This window comes from Odocoileus virginianus, chromosome 5 (assembly GCF_023699985.2).
Source record: "Odocoileus virginianus isolate 20LAN1187 ecotype Illinois chromosome 5, Ovbor_1.2, whole genome shotgun sequence".
NCBI lineage: Eukaryota > Metazoa > Chordata > Mammalia > Artiodactyla > Cervidae > Odocoileus > Odocoileus virginianus.
This window is the reverse complement of record NC_069678.1, coordinates 83,295,825-83,315,341: the sequence shown is the minus strand read 5'-3', so window position 1 is coordinate 83,315,341 and position 19,517 is coordinate 83,295,825. Positions and strand designations below refer to the sequence as shown.

The following is a 19,517-nucleotide window of genomic DNA, read 5'->3' as shown; positions in this document are numbered from 1 at the left end:
CTGCCTGCTATGTGGGAGACCTAGGTTTGATCCCTGGGTCTAGAAGATTCCCCTGGAGAAGGAAATGTCTACCCACTCCAGTATTCTTGCCTAGGAAATCCCGTGGACAGAGGAGCCTGTCAGGCTACAGTCCATGGAGATGACAGAGAGTTGGACACAACTGAGTGACTTTCACTTTCACTTTCCACCCCCTCTTTCTGACAGCCCAGCACCTCTTTCTGATATAGCAGAAGTGGGTAGAATAGATGCAGGTAGTTTCTAAGTGGGGAAGGGTCTGAATTTGAGGGAATTGCCAGCTCAGCCTTTGTCTTGTCTTGTGAGCAAAGTGTATACACCTCATTGAGTTTCCCAATTATCACTCCTCATGCAGAAGTCCCAGGTATAATGCTTCTGATGACAAACACCTAAAATCTACAGAACATGCAGACCTGTGCAATAGGATACATTTTAACTTAAAATCATTCACCCAGTTCTCTTAGCTGCAGCTGATGGAGTCATACAGTCTCTCTGCAGAGAAATTTGGGAGTACCCATTAAGATCCTTAACACTGTTCAGACCATTTTGCCCTGTATTCCATTTCTAGAAAGGTATCTGTTGTGTGGGGCCCAACCTATTCGTAGTGAAGCCATCAGCTAGGAATGCTGGAGGCACTCACCCGCAGCTGCATATCTCCCAGCAAGCCCGACACACACTTGCCCCACCGGGCCAGTGCTGGGGCCAGACAGACCCTTTTGGTTCTTATTACAGTTGAAGGATGCACTTGAGCAAAATCCATCAGGGAACTTTGAGGAACAAGATTTCTTACTCACAGGTCCTGGAGATTACATAGTATGCCCAAGGGCCATATGCAGTGAGGCCATGGGTAAAGAGAGAGGCAGACCTGGGCTCTGCCTTTATCAGGGTTTGGGGGTGGGGTGTCAGAATTTCGAGAGTTCACTATTTTTTTAATGGTCATTTAGCCATGAGTGTGGGAATTAGGGTACAGGAAGAGTGGGATCATTCAAGAAGTCAGTTAATTAAGTATCCAGGGCTTTCTACAAAAGGGATCCTCAAGGGTGGGGGCAATAATTCTTTAGCTGGTTGTTTTGCTGGTAACTGTGTCATACAACTGCAATATGTTTATTCAAGCTGGAGGTCCTTTGAAATAGATGCCTTGAGACTCAAAAACTTACTGTCAGGCACTTACTCTACAATATCTAAAGAATTAATCAGAGAGGTACACAGGCTTACTTGCAAGAATATTTAGTCCATGTTACCCCTTGATAGCAAAAAATTGGAGACCACCTAAATGTTCCCACAGTAGAAGAATGGATAAATTAAATCCTGGTATATTTATAGGATAAAATATTTTATTGCCATTAAAATGTTTTAAAATAATAATAGCATGGGAAAATATGCATTATGTTAAAGCAAGTTGCCCACAGTCTGATTTCTGTGCATCTGGGCTAATTAACATCCATAAGCAGTAACGAGAGCTGCAGTGCCTGGCCAGTCTTTTGCTTCCTCTGCTCAGTCTGATTCTGTGTGATTTCTCCAGGGGGAGCCTGCCCACTTTGAGTATCTGATGTACCCGTTACACTCGGCATCCATCACTGGTCTAGATACTTGCATCCGCAAACCCCTCATTGCCACCTGCTCTATAGATCGGTCGGTCCGCATCTGGAATTATGAATCAAAGTAAGAAATGAAAGGCTTTGCTACTGGGGTATGCAGGATTTTGGTTGTTAAATTTTTCCATGCAACTTATTTTAGAGATTTTTCCATTTTAATTACTTAGAAGCTTTCAGCTGGAAACCTTTTATAAAAAAATCAAGTCCGTCAGACTTCCTTTTTCTCTTTTCACTCTTACATAAGCTAGAAAATCACTTTGTCCTTTATTAAGTGTTTACTATGTGCCATACACTATGCTTGGCCCTGGGGACATAAACCAATATCTCACCTCCTTCCATACTCTCCTGTGTCCTTCAACCTTTCCTGTCCTCTCGCCTTCCCCACACCCCCCCCCCCCACCTCCGCCACCCTCACTGGATCAGTTCTTTGTTCCATGGAGCTCTCCAGATCATTGTTTCCTCCTTTCAATCCTAATCACTGCCCCAATAACCCTCAACTTCCAATGATTTTATCCTCCGGGCCCAGCTTCCCTAAGAATCTCCAGCCCAGATTAGCCCCAGAATATAACTTTTTGCTTTTACATATAGCTGCTGGGGCTGCTAGGGAAAGAATTGTGCAATACTTCTGAGTTGGAGATCTGAATGGAGTTGTGTCTTCAACATCCCTAAACACCCCTTGATCAGTCCCTTTACATGCTATACTCATTGCTGAACACTGTCCTCAAGTAACCAAGATCTAGAAAAAGAGGCACTAATAATTACAAGTAATAAAGTATCTCAAATGCTGCTATAAAAATACATACCAGATACAATGGAATGCTCAAGGGACTTAGTGGGCTAGACTTGTATTCAGTAATGTATCTTTTTCACAGTTCTTTGGAACTATTTAAGGAATACCAAGAAGAAGCTTATACAATCAGCCTTCACCCATCTGGACACTACATTGTGGTAGGGTTTGCTGACAAACTACGCATTATGAATCTACTTATTGATGATATACGTTCTTTCAAAGAATACTCTGTCAGAGGGTGCAAAGAGGTAAGAACTTCTGGAGGTACGTATCTTGGAAAGTCAGAGTTGAAGTATCACGAACTAACACAGCTGAAGAGGTAGACCAAAGAATGTCTTAGAGAATTTTAGCAGCTTAAAAAAATCCAATTTTTCCACCAAAGTTACTGAGTATATTGGTCCTATCCCTTTTCTTCTTTGCCCACCAGAGTATATCTTTGAACCAAACCGTGTGAGATCCCACCTGCAATCTGTCCTCTCTGTGACTGTGGAGTAATTTTTTTTAAGCATTGAAAAGAAAGTTATCACATATTCAGAGTCACAGTTGGGAGGACAGGGTTGGCAACTGGGAGGTATCAGGGAAAATGAGCAACAGTAAAAGACAGTAGCAGCCTATCTGATTTCCCCCATCCCCATCCTGAAGATGACTCACAGAAACAAGACAGAGCTTTAAAGAATCACTTTCCCACTCTGAAACTTCTTCTACAGGCAAAATGAGTATTCCACTCTGTGATCCAAACAGCTTCATGATTCATGTACATGGTGGTGTCAGCATCTTGGCCAGTATGAGCTATAGGAATAGTGACATCAAATAGGCCAATTCTGAGTCCTATTTACACCTTCCCCAATTCCCAGTCCTACACACGGTGTCAGTATGAACTCTTTCGGAAAAGAAGCTGTCGACTACAACCTCCAAGTAAACCACTCTTTCTTTCACTCTTGCTCTCTCCCTGTATTTCCTTGCAGTGTTCCTTTAGCAATGGAGGTCACCTGTTTGCTGCAGTCAATGGGAACGTGATTCACATTTTTTCCACCACAAGCCTAGAGAATATCTCAAACCTGAAAGGACACACAGGGAAGGTAAGTGAGTGAGCAGTGTCCAGGGAAACAAGGGCACAGAGTCAAACATCATGCTGGCCAATGGGGATATAAGAGAACAAAAGAGAAGTGATTCTTTTCTTCTCGGGGGTCCCTGTCTAGTTGAGAGAAGAGACAATAAAACAAATGCACATACAGATTTAAGTACTAACTACAGAAAACTCAATGAAAGAAAAATATGGGTTGTTAGAAGAGGAAGTGATGAGGAGTTGACATGATGGAGATTGGGATGTTCACAAAGGCATGGTCCTAAGGAGTGAGTCAGAATTAACCAGACAGACCTAATAGGTCAAATCATTGCCGATAGGGATCCAAAGACCCTGAGATGGAGATTGCTAGGGGTAGAGGAGGAACTATCTGTGGTACTGAAACATAGGTATCAGGAATAAAACTTGGCATGAGCTGAGATTGGTGAGGTTCACAGGGCCTGAGTTCTTGAAATCTTGTTCATGGAAACTTATAGGCCCTGGTAGTTCAGCTCGTAAAGAATTCACCTGCAATGCAGGAGACCCCAGTTCCATTCCTGGGTTGGGAAGATCTCCTCAAGAAGGGATAGGCTACCCACCTCCAGTATTCTTGGGCTTCCCTAGTGGCTAAGTCGGTAAAGAATCACCTGCAATGCAGGACCCCTAGATTGGGAAGATCCCCTGGAGGAGGGCATGGCAACCTATTCCAGTATTCTTGCCTGGAGAATCCCCATGGACCAAGGAGCCTGGCGGGTTTATAATCAGTGGGATCACAAAAGAGTCAGACACCACTGAGCGACTAAGCACAGCACATACTTTATCTTTCTTTTTCCTTGAAATCACTGAAGACTTTCAGGCCAAGAAATGATATGACCATATTTGCATTTTACAAGATTACTTTGGCTGCAGAGTAAAGATTGTATTGAAAGGGATGAGGGTAGAAGTGGTAAAGAGATTGTTGTCTACATGCTGATAGTATTTTGGAGCAGGATGGAGCTGGTACCAATAGGAAGAAATGTATGCATTCAAAAGATATTTAGGAAGTTCAACCAGTAGTACCTAAAGGTAAAGTGGATATGGAGCATGAAGAAAATGGAGACGCCAAAGACTGAAAGGGTAAGAAGTCAGCAGATGAATTTTTCCCACTGAAAAAGCAGTGGGAAAAGAAAGGCATTTTAGGCAGCAGCGTGTGTCACAGGTGAGGGAATGGGAGTATAGAACAGGACGGTGGTTTGTGGTTTATAGGCTGGAAAACTGAGCACATCTGAGAAGTGATACAGAGATGAGCTGGAGAAGTTTGTTGCATCATGGAGTGTGTGTGTGCCATGCCAAGGAATTGGACATTAGTCTGTAGGTGATGAGAAATAACTGGAAGGATTTAAGAAAACAAGTAATGGGATTAGATAGATAATTTTCCAGACAGTATTGAAAATGGTTTAGAGGGAAGGGAAGCTGGAGTGAAAGAGGTCAGCTAGAAAGTGAGGGTGAGAGAGGAGCTAGGAACTAAATCATGGCTTTCATAGTAGGGACAGAGAGAAGAAAGCTATTAAGCTCCATTTTGGACATGTTGTTTTCTGTGTCCAGGAGTGTGGTATGTGAGAGTAGAACTCAGAAAGAAGTCTGGGCTAAAAATTCCAATTCAGGGAATTAGGTGGTAGTTAGTGGAAGTCAGAGGCATAGATCAGATCACTAAGCACTCGTGCAGAATCTGAGATCTTGGTCAGGAGACAGGTGACCAACATGTAAGGAACTGGTAAAGAGAGAGACTGCAAATGAAGGTTCAGAGAGAACCTGGAATCAAGGAATGGTATCAAAGAAGCCATGGAACTAGTTTCCAGACAGTAAAGAAGTCAGTGACCATTGACTTCAGCAACTTACAGATCATAAGTGTAAGTGCTGTTATGCACAAGGGTATTGAGAGCTACTGAGCTTCCTCCACTCCAGCAGTGTGATTGCAGAGACATAGAGGAAAGCACAGCAGGGGAATGTGATGCTCTTTCTAGAACCAGGCACATCCCCATAGGAAGCCCTGCCTCCCCAGCCCAGGGGAGCAGCCATTTTTTCCATCACTTTACCAGAATTTATAGCACTTGTCTCTAATCAGGGATATATGTTAGGTTTACAGGTGTACTATTTAAAGAAAATACAAAAACAAACAAAAAATATAGATGAGCATACAGCTAAAACCATGTGTATAGGGAAATTTTTAACATTAAACATGTATTGGAAAAATGACAAAGATGAAAATCAGTGATACAACCATCCATTGAAAAAGGTAAGAAGTAGAACAGCAAATTAATTCAAAGAGAACGAATTGAAGGACATCATAAGGATAAGAGCAGGATAGAACAGCGAACATTTACACAGTAGAAGATCATCAAAGCCAAACTTTGTTTTTTGAAAGCCCAAAGTGGACAAACCTTTAGCGAAATTGTTTAAGGGAAAAAAGAGAGAGAAGTTATAAGTAACCAACATGAGTAACGAAAAGGGGGTAACGAAAAGGGGTTATCACTACAGGTCCGATAGATATTTTAAAAGATTGTAAGAGAGTATTATGAGCAACTTTATGTAAATAAATTTGAATAAATAGATGAACTGACAAATTCCTAGAAAAATTGAATCTTTAATTTAAAACCTGACAAAACTATCACTGGAGAAGTATATCGAATTTTAAGGGAAGCATGACACTAATCTTGGGCGGAAAAAAAACTCTTCTAGAGAATTTTTTTTTTTAAGTAAATACTTGCAACATTGTTCTAGGAGGCCAGCATAGTTGTGATACCAAAACCTATCAAAGACATCACAAGAAAGGAAAATGGTAAACCATTCTTTTGTGTGAACATAAAGATGTCCTAAATAAATTATCATCAAACCAATCCAGCAATATGTTAAAAGGATAATACAACATGTCCATGTTGATTCATTCTAGGAATACAACATTGCTTTAGATTTTGAAATCATTAGTGTATACCACATTAATATAGTAAGGATGAAAAAGCATATGCTTATATCTATAAATCCAAATATAATAATCAATAACATTAACAGTGTATCAGTAACATAACAGATTTTAAAAGTACTTAAAATAATGGGGAATGTACTTTATTATAAAAAATCTTATATAAGACATTTATTTTAAAAGCCTACAACAATCAGCACACTTGATTATGAAATTGTGGAAGACAGAGAACAAAACATGATGCCTTCTGTTAGCCTCGTACTGAGTTCTATCCAGTGCAATAAGGCACGAAATGGAAATATACATTAGTCCATGTGTTGTGCTTAGTCGACCGCTCAGTCATGTCCAACTTTTTGCGAACTCATTGACTGTAGCCCGCCAGGCTCATCTGCCCATGAGAATTCTCCAGGGAAGAATACTAGAGTGGGTTGCCATGCCCTCCTCCAGAGGATCTTCCCAACCCAGGGGTCGAACCCAGGTCTCCCATGTTGCAGGCAGATTCTTTACCAACTGAGACACCAGGGAAGCCCAACATTAAGTCCATAGGGCTGCCATAACAAAATAGCCCAGACTGGATGACTTATGAAGAGCAGAAATTTTTCCTCACAGTTTGGAGGGTGGGGAGTCCAAGATCAAGGGGCCAGCATGATCAGAAGAGGGCCCTCTTCCTGGTTTCAGACTTCCTGTAGCCTCACATGGTGGAAGGAGCGAACTAGCACTCAGGGGCCTTCCCTAAGAGCACTCATCCCATTCATGAGGGGGGCACTCACGACCTAATCACTTCCCAAAGGCACCACTTCCTAATACCATCACCTTTGAATGTCAGGATTTCAACATATGAATTGAAGTGGGGCTGATGAGAGGAACATTCAGACCATAGCAAAATAAGAGGCATGAAGGTTGGAAAGGAAGAAATAAAGCTATTACCATGGACAGCATAACTGAGTTTGTAGAAAATTTAGAGAATTTGCAGATAAACTGTTAAAATTAGTGAATCTGGAAATATTGTTGGAAATGAATTGATTATATTTAAGTCCATTTTTACATAGTAGTGACAAACAATCAAAAAATGTAATGTAAAAGGTAGAGCTTGGGCTGAGCCATGGCTGAGGATGTGGCTGGTAGGACTGGAGTCGCCACTTAATTAGTCATAGGTTATGCTTAAGGCCCCTTCCCCAGTTACATTTTCACCCTTTACTGTTGGATTTTTGTTTAAAAAACAGAAAACTGTGATTTTCCTGTCACGGTTCGTGGAGTTTATGCTTTTGCTCCATGTTTAGCCAGAAACTAGTAGTTTCAAGGTTCCCTCTCTGACTGTACCCGAGAGGGTGCAGCCTCAGCCATGCACACCACCTTCCAGGCTGCCAGGCATGAGCATGATGTGATTTCTAAGCCTGACTTCCTGGGAAATGCCCCTGGGTCAGAAGCTTATTATTCAGTTAGTGTTGGTCAGAGGTTGTGTTTAAACCCTTCATGCCGGTGAGGCTTCCACCCTGTGTCAGTGGGGTTTTGTGCAGCATAGGAGATGCTTTCAAGTGTCCCCGTATCCTGCTCTGATTGCTCCTGAGTGCGTGCAGCGGAGCACACACACCAGCCTTCCTGATCCCCACGGTTGTCTCTCATCCCGGAAGGGCTCTCGACCGTCTCCTTCCCTTGTTCTTCCTGCCATAATTCTGTTACTGCCCTGCCATTTTGCTTCTATCAGGGAGTTTCCAGCCTTCTCTTAATTGCCCTCCACCTAGATTTCCACCAATTTAGATGACGCCCGTAGGATGGGATTCTCCACGCTCTGCTCCAAATAAGTCAGTCTCCTTCAGCAGAGCTGTGGAGCTTGTTGTCCCCCTGGGAAGAAGTTCTGCTCTTCCGCACCAGAGCAGGGGTGAGGGGTGGCAACTTTCTTTCCCAAGAGTGACCTCCCTACTCTGTGCGTGGCGCTGGCAGCTGGAAGGGGGGTGGGATCCCTCATTGCTTCAGCTCTCCCCTCATGGTGTAGAACCCCCACTCATTGAGTTAAGTGGGGCAGGGGCAACTGGGGTACCAGTATTCTCATGTTTCCACACTTGGAGTAGAACTTCCACCAGCAGGTGGGGACTGGCTAGGGGAAGGGAGATGAGGTCCTCTTGGCCACACGTGCCTGGAATAGAGCTTCTGTGTGGGGATAAGAAATGCTAGCAGGTTTCCCAAGATGAAACCATGTCCAATGACTAAGATCTGGGGGAGAGAGGGAGCCCCACCTTTTGGCTACAGCTGCCCAGAGTACACCAGAATAAAGTGTTTGAGGAAGAGGAGGGTAAAGGAGTGGATCAGCACCTATGTACCGCAGTCTCTGTTCCTCCAGAGATTGAGTAGATTTTCTTGAGTGAATGTTTCTGCATTTTCTATGTGCCCTTAAGACAATTGCCAGAGACTTTAAATAAACTGTTTTTATAAACTTTTTGGCCACACCACGAGGCATGCTGGTTCTTAGTTCCCCAACCAAGGATCAAACCTGCACCCCCTGCAGTGAAAGCGTGGATTCTTAGGACCACCAGGGAGGTCCCTAAATAACTGTTTTTATGATTTTTAACAGTTACCTATTATGTAAGGGATAGGCCAGCTGAGGTTCTTACTCTGCCATTTGGAAGTAGCCTCTCTATGCAATTTTTGCAACTCCCTTTGAATATATATATATATTTTTATATATGTATAATTATTTCAAAATAAAAAACTTTTGTAAAACATAGCAATGATTGATTGCAGCATTATAGGAATTATTATGATTCAGTCTTTATATTCATAAAGTGAAACAGAAATGAGAATGTTTTATCGTCAGTATTTTGCAAACATCTGAGGAAATAGAATGCTAACTTTCCTACGAAGCTATGATTTGTGTTTACTGAAAGGTATGTACCAGGAAAGGGCACTCTGGCTTAGTGTAGTGAATCACATAAGGGGTTGTCCTCCTCTTCTTGAGAGGTGTGTGTGTGTGTGTGTGTGTGTGTGTGCACGTGTGTGTGTGTGAGTGTACATGCACACTCCTAACTGGGCATGTCCTCCTCCCCTGTAGATCCGTTCAGTTGCATGGAATACAGATGACAGCAAGCTGATTTCTTGTGGCACAGATGGTGCTGTGTACGAATGGAGTCTGTCCACAGGAAAGAGAGAGACAGAATGCGTGCTCAAGTCCTGCAGCTACAACTGCGTCACCATCTCTCCTGATGGCAAAATCATCTTTGCTGTTGGGTCAGACCAGACTCTCAAGGAGATTGCAGATTCCTCAGTGAGTCTGCCCCTGTCCCTCCTCTGGGCTGCTGCCTTCATCTGCAGAAGGCAGCTTCCTGTGTTTACAGCAGAAAGGGGTTCTCCGAGAACAGGGCCCCTTCTTCTTGGGAGAACACCTGCCTTCTCGTTCCTAGACGATCAGCTCAGTAATTGTTACCTCTGGAATTTCCTTCCCAGTGCCCACCTGACTCATTTAAGTTGTGGGGCCCTTTTCCATTCCTCCTTCACTTGCTGACTGTAAGACTGTAACTTCTCTCTCACCCTCCAGGGAAGGCGGTCAGCAGCATCTCTAAACTGCGCTCTAACCCTTGATTTGCACCTACTTCTGTGGGTTAAAAACAGAACTGTAGTTACTGCTATCACCTAAGCTTGCCTCCATAATTGTTTGGAAATCCCCAAAGTCTGAAATTTTAAAATTATGCACATTGGCTCCCAAATAGTTAAGGGAGGAAAGAAGAGCTTGGCAAGGACACTTCCTGCCAAGAAAAGGAGGAGTGTCCTCCTCCACGAGCCCAGCCGAGAGGAGGATATCTCTCCAGTATGCCCCCAGGTAGCCCCCAGGGTGGTGGTTTCCACGGTGCTGCACCAGAACAAAGCTTCTTAAGGGGAGGGCCATGGTTCACATCTCTTGGTATCCCTACTAGGTAGCACAATGCATGGCCCACAGAAAACACTCGGTAAATAATTGGTGGCTAGGTGGCTGGGTGGGTTGATGGACAGTAGGGTGGATGGACGGATAGGTGGTGGGTGGATAAGTGAATTAAAGAGTGAAGGAATGAGCTAATTCCCTGAGAGTGTAGTTTTGTTCCTACAATGGACATTAATAACTTCTTGCTGAGTAAATTTATGATCCACATCCCATTATTAGTTTGAGATACACGATAGAGTAGCAGTCGAGAACATACTCTCGGGAGCCTGAGTGTAGGTGGGAGAGTTGCGGTAACTTACCTAGCATCTCTGTGTCTCTGTGACTGTGTTTCATCATCTTTAAAATAGGGATGACAGTAACTACCTTAAGGGGTTTTTGTGAGGGTTAAATGAGTTACAACCTGTGAAAGCAGTAGAACGCTTCTGGGTATCTTACGAAAGTTTCCTTAGTGTTATTCCTAACTCCTAGATCTGTTTACTCACCAGTCAAGCAGCCAAGAAATATTTAGTTTGTGCTGTTTTATGCGCTAGACACTATGCCAGATGCTAAAAGGGATGGAAAACACACATTTTTAAATCCAGAAGTTGCCCTAATGTTACTATTAAAAGCAAGGAGGAGAGTGACATGGGGACGCTGGGGACACAGTTCAGCCCCTCGCCCTGAACAGAGCTGGCTGTGTTTCAGGTAATTCGAGAGATGTCAGCATTTGACGTCATCTACACGGCCATCGTCATCTCCCACTCCGGGCGCATGATGTTTGTGGGCACCTCGTTGGGAACCATCCGTGCAATGAAGTACCCGCTCCCTCTGCAGAAAGAATTCAATGAGTACCAGGCCCACGCAGGTCCTGTGACCAAGGTGAGGGGGACCATTTCCCTGGGGTTCAGTCCCAAATTCAGCTCTTGAGAGACCCACCTGGTCCTGCCCTCTGCGTACCTGCTTCATCCCTTCTCCCTCCCAGAATCTTTTCTCTCCCCTTATTTATTAATCCAGCCAAGTGTTCAGTAAACACTTACTGGCTCTTAATACTCTTTGTTTGAACTACTCCCAGGAATTTGTCCTAGGAAGTGGTCAGAGGTGCCCCTGAAGATTTAAGTACAAGGTTGTTCATCATATTATTTTGCATAATAATATGGGCCATTTGAGAGATGCTGGAGGGCCCCACTCAGCTGTCGTCTACAGGCCAGCACCCTCATGTCCCAGCTGCTAATGGCTCACAGCTGACCTTCTCCACAGAGTTGCTCTGGACTAAAAGGAGACGTAGCCTGGAAGATGAACCCCCATCCCTCCCCAAGGACGATAACAGGAGCACATATTTGTAAATTGTCCTTCCATCCCCCCTAGTAAAAAAAGCAGTATCCGTGCTTACAATGGGATCCTGAAAAACAGGCACTGGGAAATGTGTTCTCTCTCCCTCCTCCCTCTCTTAACTTCAATTGAACAATACCAGCCTCTGAGGTTTTTCATTAAGTCCCAAGCTTTAAATTGACTTGCCTGCAGACACATCCTTATTAGGAAAGGATTTTTTCATTGTAAACCAGAACATTCCGGTACTGAACCTGAATCTTGGGTCCAAAGTAAATTACTATCACATATCTCTCTGCTTTGCTTTAGAACCACTAAATTTTGTGGATGTTTACTTTTCTGTTTATAAAAGCAAGACATGTTTATTTTAGGAATAAAAATCCTAATAGCATCATCATTAATATAGTGATGCATTTTCTTCTACATTTTTGTGCATATGCTTTAAATAAATTAAGATCATACTGTATGTACTATTTTATTGGCTGCTTTTTTCAAATTTGTGCTATTGTAGGCATTTTTTTGTACAATTAAATATTCCTCAAAAGCATGATTTTAGCAGCTATTCAAATATCCTCTTAATGATGAATCATAACTCATTTATCTCATCTCTTACAATTGGGCGTTTAAATTATCTCATGAGCTCATGGATATCCTAGCCTGTAGATTCCTATGAGCATCTCTGATTGTTTCCTAAGACTAAATGTCTAGACATAGTGAATCCTGAGGGAAAGAGAATGGCCATTTTTAAAGTTCTTGACACATTTTGGTGATTGTGAGAAGAGGGTTTCCATAGTTGATACTTCAGTTTTCATTTTTTATTTTGAAGTAAGTATAGAGGCACAAGAAATCTAAAAGATAGCATCAAGGTGCCGTGTGCTCTTCACTCGGTTTCCCCCAATAGTTGCGTCTAATGTACAGTGTCAAACCAGAAAGCTGATGGGGTGGAGTCCTAAGTCGTTTTTTTCTCAGGCATAGATGTGTGTAACCACCACCGCACGCAAGACACAGAACTATGCCAGCGCCACAAAGACCTCCCTCCTAACCCCTCATAGTCCCACCACCATGCCTAGTCCTCGGCAACCACTAAGTTATTTTCCATTTCTATAACTCTGACATCTTGATAATTTTATGTAAATAATCATACAGTATATGTATGAAATTATCAAGATGTTAAAGTTATAGAAATGGAAAATAATCATACAGTACCTGGAGAAGGAAATGGCGACCCACTCCAGTACTCTTGCCTGGAAAATTCCATGGACAGAGGAGCCTGGCAGGCTACAGTCCACGGGGTCACAAAGAGTCAGGCACGACTAAGCGACTAACACACAATCAAACAGTACATGACCATCTCAGAGGAGCTTTTTCTCACTCAGCATAATACTTTTGATCTCCATGTCAGTTATTTCATATATCAATACTTTATTCTGTTTTCTCTGAGTAGAATTCCATGGTAAGGGCATGCCATGATTTGTTTAACTGCCTACCCCTTGTAAGATATTTGATTTTCCCCCCATAGGTTTTGGGCTGCTACAAATAAAACTGCTATGAACAATTCCGTACTGGCTTTTATGTTGACATAAGTTCATTTCTCTGGGGAAAATGCCCAGGAATACTGTTGCTTAATCATATATTGCAAGTATGTTTATATAGTTTTTCAAGAAACTGCCAAGCTGTTTTCTATTCCTTTCAGCAATACACAAAAGATCCAGTTTCTCTGCACCATTGCCAGCATTTAGTATTAGCAGTATTTTTTTTTTATTTTAGCTGTTCTAATAGGTATATAGTGACATCTCATTATAGTCCTCATTTGCATTTCCTTAATGACTAATAATATTGAATATCTTTTCATGTGCTTATTTGCCATCTGTATTACTTCTCCAATGAGATGTCTCTGTATATTTTGCCCACTTCCCAATTGGATTATTGGGTTTTTTTAACTATTGATTCTTTAGTGTACCTAATAATTGACTCTAAAGATTCCAAAGCCACAGAGAACATAAACATAGCCTTATCTTTTCATTCATTCCCAGAAGCCCATGAGGGCTCCTGTCTCACTCTTTTCTAAGATCAAATCTTCCTCCCTGGGAGTCTGTGCCTGGGCTTGCGTGGGGTGGGGATCTTGCACAACCACTGACTCAGTCCTGGTCTCCATGGCCTGAGAAAGCCTCCTCACCATGCTCCTTCTCCTCAGATGTCACTCACCTTTGACGACCAGTTCCTGCTGAGCGTTGCCGAGGATGGCTGCCTATTCACCTGGAAGGTCTTTGATAAGGATGGCCGGGGAATCAAGCGAGAGAGGGAGGTGGGCTTTGCTGAAGAGGTGCTGGTTACCAAGACAGACATGGAAGAGAAGGTAAGAATTGGATCTGATGAAGAGCAACAGGGAAATTGCCTGTCAGGCTGCGTCCAGTGTCCTGGGACCGGCATAGAGCCCCTCTCCAGCCTGGCTTCACCTGTGCCCAGTGCAGACCCCCCACCACCACCCCTGCATCATGTGTCCTTCCCACCCCGTTTGTGCTTCTGCAAGGTGGCCACCCTGACTCACACTGAGCAGTCCTCTCAGGCGGTGACCTAGCTCTCCTCTCCTACTCTTTGAAAGCAGGTGCTGTTGCTGCTAAGTCACTTCAGTCGTGTCCGACTCTGTACGACCCCACAGACGGCAGCCCACCAGGCTCCCCCATCCCTGGGATTCTCTAAGCAAGAGCACTGGAGTGGGTTGCCATTTCCTTCTCCAATGCATGAAAGTGAAAAGTGAAAGTGAAGTCGCTCAGTCGTGTCCAACTCTTAGCGACCCTGTGGACTGCAGCCCACCAGGCTCCTCCATCCATGGGAGCTTCCAGGCAAGAGTACTGGAGTGGGGTGCCATTGCCTTCTCCTTGAAAGCAGGGACTGTGACATAATTCGCTTTAATGACCAACAGTTTCCAGCACATGCTAGGCATGGGGAGACAGACAGTCAATAAATACTTACAAAATTAATGTGGCACATTGAATATTCTAGTTGTATCTATGAAACTTAAGTAACAGCTGGTATCTGGAACCTTCTCTTTTTTTAAAAAAAAAAAAAAGGTATTTATAAAACAGTCCTGAAATCCACTGCTTTCAATAATAAAACAATAAAAGTAATAATATCCAGTAACCAAACTTTTTTGGGGGGGCTTCCCTGGTGGCTCAGTGGTAAAGAAGCCGCCTACCAATGCAGGAATCACAACTTTGATCCCTGGATCAGGAAGATCCCCTGGAGGAGGAAATGCAACCTACTCCAGTATTCTTGCTGGGAGAATCGCGTGGAGAGAGGAGCCTGGTAGGCTACAGTCCTTGGGGTCACAAAAAAGTTGGATGCAACTGAGTGACTAAACAACAGCAAACCTTTTATTTAGGTTTGCCACAAACCAAACACTGTGCTAATTACCAATACAGGAGACACAGGTTTGATCCCTGGGTTGGGAAAATCCCGTGGAGGAGGAAATGACACCCACTCCAATATTCTTGCCTTTGAGAAATTCAGTGGACAGAGGAGCCTAGTGGGCTACAATCTGCGGAATTTGCAAAAGAGTTGGACACGACTTAACGACTCAACAGCAACAAACCTTTTCTTTTAGGCTTGCCACAAATCAAACACTGTGCTAATTACTTTATAAGTATTTTCTCATTTAAATCTCACAACAGGAGAAGATACTATTGTTTTCCCCCATGTTCCAGGAAATACTTTTGGAGAGATTGAGTGGCATGTCCGTAGTTACTGAGCTATTAGTTAGGAGTAGGCCAGGAGCACCAATCTAGACTTCATCGACAGCCCACTTCCATAATCATGACCTCAGAGTACCTTCCCTCCTGCTGATGCAACCAACAGTCCATCACATGTGTTTGGAGCGCTCTGAGCCTTGTGCTCCCCGAGGAAGAAGCCCACTGGGTGGTATTTTCTCAGGGCATACACAGCACGCACAGCTGTGCACTCACTGCCGTTCATCCAGAGTTTAATGTGCATTCATTGAGTACCTGCTGTTTGCTGGCCACTGGGGATGCATGTGTGGAAAGACAGGCCGGGCCCTGGGATCAGGAAACTCACAGTCACGCGAGGGACAGAGACAAGTGAAAGCAGCAGGACTGCAATGCCAAAAGGGCCCCAGAGTAGGATGATAGTCCCCTGGCGATTCCAGGAGATCACTCCAAGAGCGCTCTGGAACTTTCTGCAGGAAAGGGAAGTGGGAGGAAAGGCTGAGGGAGACCCTGGGACAGCTGGAGTCCAACCTCCTGCAGGCAGACATGTGTGTCTCCTCCTCCTCCTCCTCCTTCTCCCCTTTCTCCTCTTCCCAGAGGGGAGAGGCGTACACCCAACAGGACACAGCAAGCTTATTGTTTTATTTTGGCCCTGCCACATAGCTTGCAGGAACTTGGTTCTCCAGCCAGCAGTTTCACCCACACCCTTGGCAGTGAAAGCCTGGAGTCCTAATCACTAGACAGCCAGCGGATTCCCTAGGTAAAGTTCTTAAAGGGAATCAAGTGAGTAGCGAGTGTTATGAAGGAAACAGTGCTGTGGGAGCACAGGGAAGGGACCCTGACCCAGGCAGACTGGTGTCTGAGGAAGTGAGCCTTGAATAGAGCCTCCAGGACATGAGTGTGTGCAGATGGGTGAGGGAGGGTGCTCTGAGGAGGATGCCCTGAGCTAGTGGGTCTGGAGTGGAAGGGGTGCTGGAGAGAAAGTTTGGAGGTGAAGCAGAGAGAGGTGGTGAGGGGGCTTTTATAGCAGGTTTCAGACTTTGGAGATGGTTCCTAAGGCCCCATTGATGATCTGAGTTAGGCAATGACTTGATAGATTTGCATCTGGAGAGACTTCTCTGCAGTAGTCACGTGGAGACGGACAGAGGCAGGAGGATGAACAAGTGTTTCCAATGCAGCGTGTCAGAACCGGTGATTCCTGCCAATAAATGTATCCCACTTGTCCCCGGCAGACCCCCAGGGCCACGTGTTCATCTGATACGTGTTTATTTGGTGCTGATTCTATTGCTGGTCCTGCACTGGGCTCCCAGGATAATGCAGGGAAGCAAGCCAGGCCAGAGCAACCCTCAGGGGATGGTCCGGTCAGGGGTGGTGAACTTCACCCATAGTCCTCTCACTCATCTTCACCACATCAGGTACCATTCCCTAAAACCTCTCCGAAATCTTTCCACTCTGCTCTGCTCCTTGACCTCTGGTCAGGCCCTTACCATCTCCACCAGGACTGTGCAGGGCCCCTCAACTAATGCATCTGCCCTCAATCCTTCTCTAACCCAGCCTGGGTGCACACTGCCTGGCTTTGGGCACTTCTCACAATTGGTAGTGGTATGTCTACCTGGCTGATTCAGTAGGCTGTAAGTTCCATGGAGGCAGGAATCCTGATTCAAAAAATGCTTCTCTAGTGCCTACTCTGTGTTCAGCACCATTCTAGGTACCTGAAATACATCAGTGTGCAAAACCAAAAAGATCTCAACCTTCTTGGAGATTGAATTCTAGTGGGGGATGAAGACAAAAGGCAATAAACAAAATAATACATAACATTTAAGACAAAAGGCAATAAACAAAATAATACATAACATTTAAAAGTGCCAAGATCTAAGGAGATAATGAAAAATAGAGCAGAGTAAGGGGTGGGGAGTCAGAGTGCTGGGAATGGGAATGGCAAGGGGAAGGAAGCAGGATTAAATCAGGTCCATGTAGACCTGACTGAGCAGGTGACATTTAAGCGTATTTGCAGGAGAGATGTGAGTCATTAGCATGATGCCTGTCGCTCAGTGGAGCTCCACACTGAATAGGTGCTTTGGAGATAGAGGATGACGCTCGTATGTCTCCAAGTGTCTGATCTGTGTGTCTTATGTGGAAAGATGACACATGCTCTGAGCAGAGCTGCAGGTCCCAGGGAACTCAAGGCCACGGGTTTAGATAGTCCGATTCAGCCGCACTGTGAATGTTCTTGATTCTGTGTCCTCCTCCCAAAGGCTCAGGTTATGTTGGAACTGAAGACTCGTGTGGAAGAACTAAAAATGGAGAATGAGTATCAGCTTCGACTGAAGGATATGAACTATTCTGAGAAGATTAAGGAGCTGACAGACAAGTTCCTCCAGGAAATGGAGTCCTTGAAAACAAAAAACCAGGTCCGTTGAACCAATGGCCACAAATAATAAGAAATTTCCTATTCACTCAAGGCAACTGGCACTCACTCAAACAATAAGACATGTGATAATGTTGATAACATCAGAAATGCTTACAGTGTAGTGCTAAGTGGAAAAAGAGAAAAAAGCAGAATATAAAAAACTCTTAATGGTGAATGCTACTAATGAGGTAAAAATAGATACACCTAGAACAATTTTTAAGAAAATAGATAATGATATGACCATCTCCGGAAGTTGAGATTGTGGATAGTTTGAATTTAGTTCTTTATGCTTTTCCATAACTTCCAAATTCTCCACCATGAGAATATATTACCTTTCTGATCAAGAAAAACTTACTTAATAGCAAAATGAAAAGTAACAAGAAAAATAAAGTAGGGAAAGAGAACGCTTGCAGAATATTGATCTCCAGGTTGTCGGTAAGTTAAGTAAAATTAGTCTAAATGACCTTCCTGTCATTAACATTGGGCCAGGATTCTCCTGGACTGATTTCTCTGTTCTGAACAAACCTGCCTGGCCCTTCTTCCAACACTGCCAATTTTTTGCTCAAGTGATATTTGGTTCTTTTATGTTATCTCTATGAGTCTAAAGACACCCTGGCAGTTAATTTTATTATTTCATTCATTTAATCAACAAACATTGGTGCCCTCTGTACACAGAGTACAAAGTTAGGCCCCTCCCCTGCCTGCAAGGAGCTTTCCTCCTCCATGAAAGAAAACACTTTCTTAGAAGCTGGCACATTAACATATCCAAGGATTTCCTTTGAGAGCAATGTGCTAACAACAGAGGATTCAAATCCGTTCTTACCTTTTCCACCCGAAAATCCATTTGGGGCCTGTCCAAACCTGAACTCGTGATTGACAAGATCCATTTCACAGAAGGGATCTGTATAGAGATAGTGTAGAACTTTCAGAGCAGAATATAATACAAATAAAAATGATAGCTTGAATGTTGTTCATAGAACAGTGCTTGGTGCAAAGTAAGGGCTTGGGAAATGTTTGTGAGTGAAGGAGGCTATTCTTGTACAATTGGTGCTTCTCTCAGTGGTGCTTTCACCAGACGTGTAGAAATGAGAATATTTGACTCTGTGTCTTAGGTTTTAAAAACCGAGAAAGAAAAGCAGGATGTACTCCATCGAGAATGCATGGACGACCTCCTGGACAAACAGAGCCGGGAACTGCAGGACCTAGGTGAGGCCACCTGTGGAGGGCCCTGGGCAGAGGGTTGGTTGGGGGCAAAGTCCAATAGCCCTCTGGATTCAACCCCAGTCTATAAACAGCCTGCCTTTATCCCCTGGAGCTCACTGTGGTTTTTATTCCTGTGTATTTACTCATGCTTTAAACACAGGTTAAATACCTACTGCATGCCAGTAGGAGATACAAAAAAGTGTGGGTTTGGAACCTAATAGGCTGCATTGGGTCCCAGACTCACCCTGACTTGCTGGGTGCTCTAGGGAGTCACCTAACCTCCCCCAGCCTCAGTTTACTCTTCCCTAAGATGGGGGTGCTGGTACCCGTTTTGCATACTCAGGACATTCCTCTTGACCCTGAACCCCTAAACATCCCTCTGCACTTTCCTGGAAACCTTTCTGCCTAACATCAAAGGGAGGGAATCGGGTTGCCTGATGAGACGATAGCGTGGGGGCCCTGTAAGGAAGATGGGTGTGCTTTTGAATCTGGCCTGTGGAGGCAGAGGCTCTAGCTGGTGCAAGAAGGGGACAGAAAAACAGCCA

The 19,517-nt window shown here is 44.0% G+C and overlaps 1 protein-coding gene across 5 annotated transcripts in view; it reads left to right on the top strand.

Annotated features, from left to right (window-relative positions):
- The window catches only part of CFAP57 (cilia and flagella associated protein 57), a 68,228-nt gene that overhangs the window by 16,030 nt on the left and 32,681 nt on the right, over positions 1-19,517 (top strand). For all 5 annotated transcript variants that reach the window (XM_020914816.2, XM_020914815.2, XM_020914817.2 and 2 more), the window contains exons 7-14: positions 1,538-1,677; positions 2,483-2,648; positions 3,366-3,479; positions 9,469-9,681; positions 11,017-11,190; positions 13,832-13,993; positions 17,615-17,770; positions 18,882-18,975. In XM_020914816.2, the coding sequence (XP_020770475.1) occupies positions 1,538-1,677; positions 2,483-2,648; positions 3,366-3,479; positions 9,469-9,681; positions 11,017-11,190; positions 13,832-13,993; positions 17,615-17,770; positions 18,882-18,975 (1,219 nt within the window). The remainder of the gene's footprint in view (positions 1-1,537; positions 1,678-2,482; positions 2,649-3,365; positions 3,480-9,468; positions 9,682-11,016; positions 11,191-13,831; positions 13,994-17,614; positions 17,771-18,881; positions 18,976-19,517) is intronic.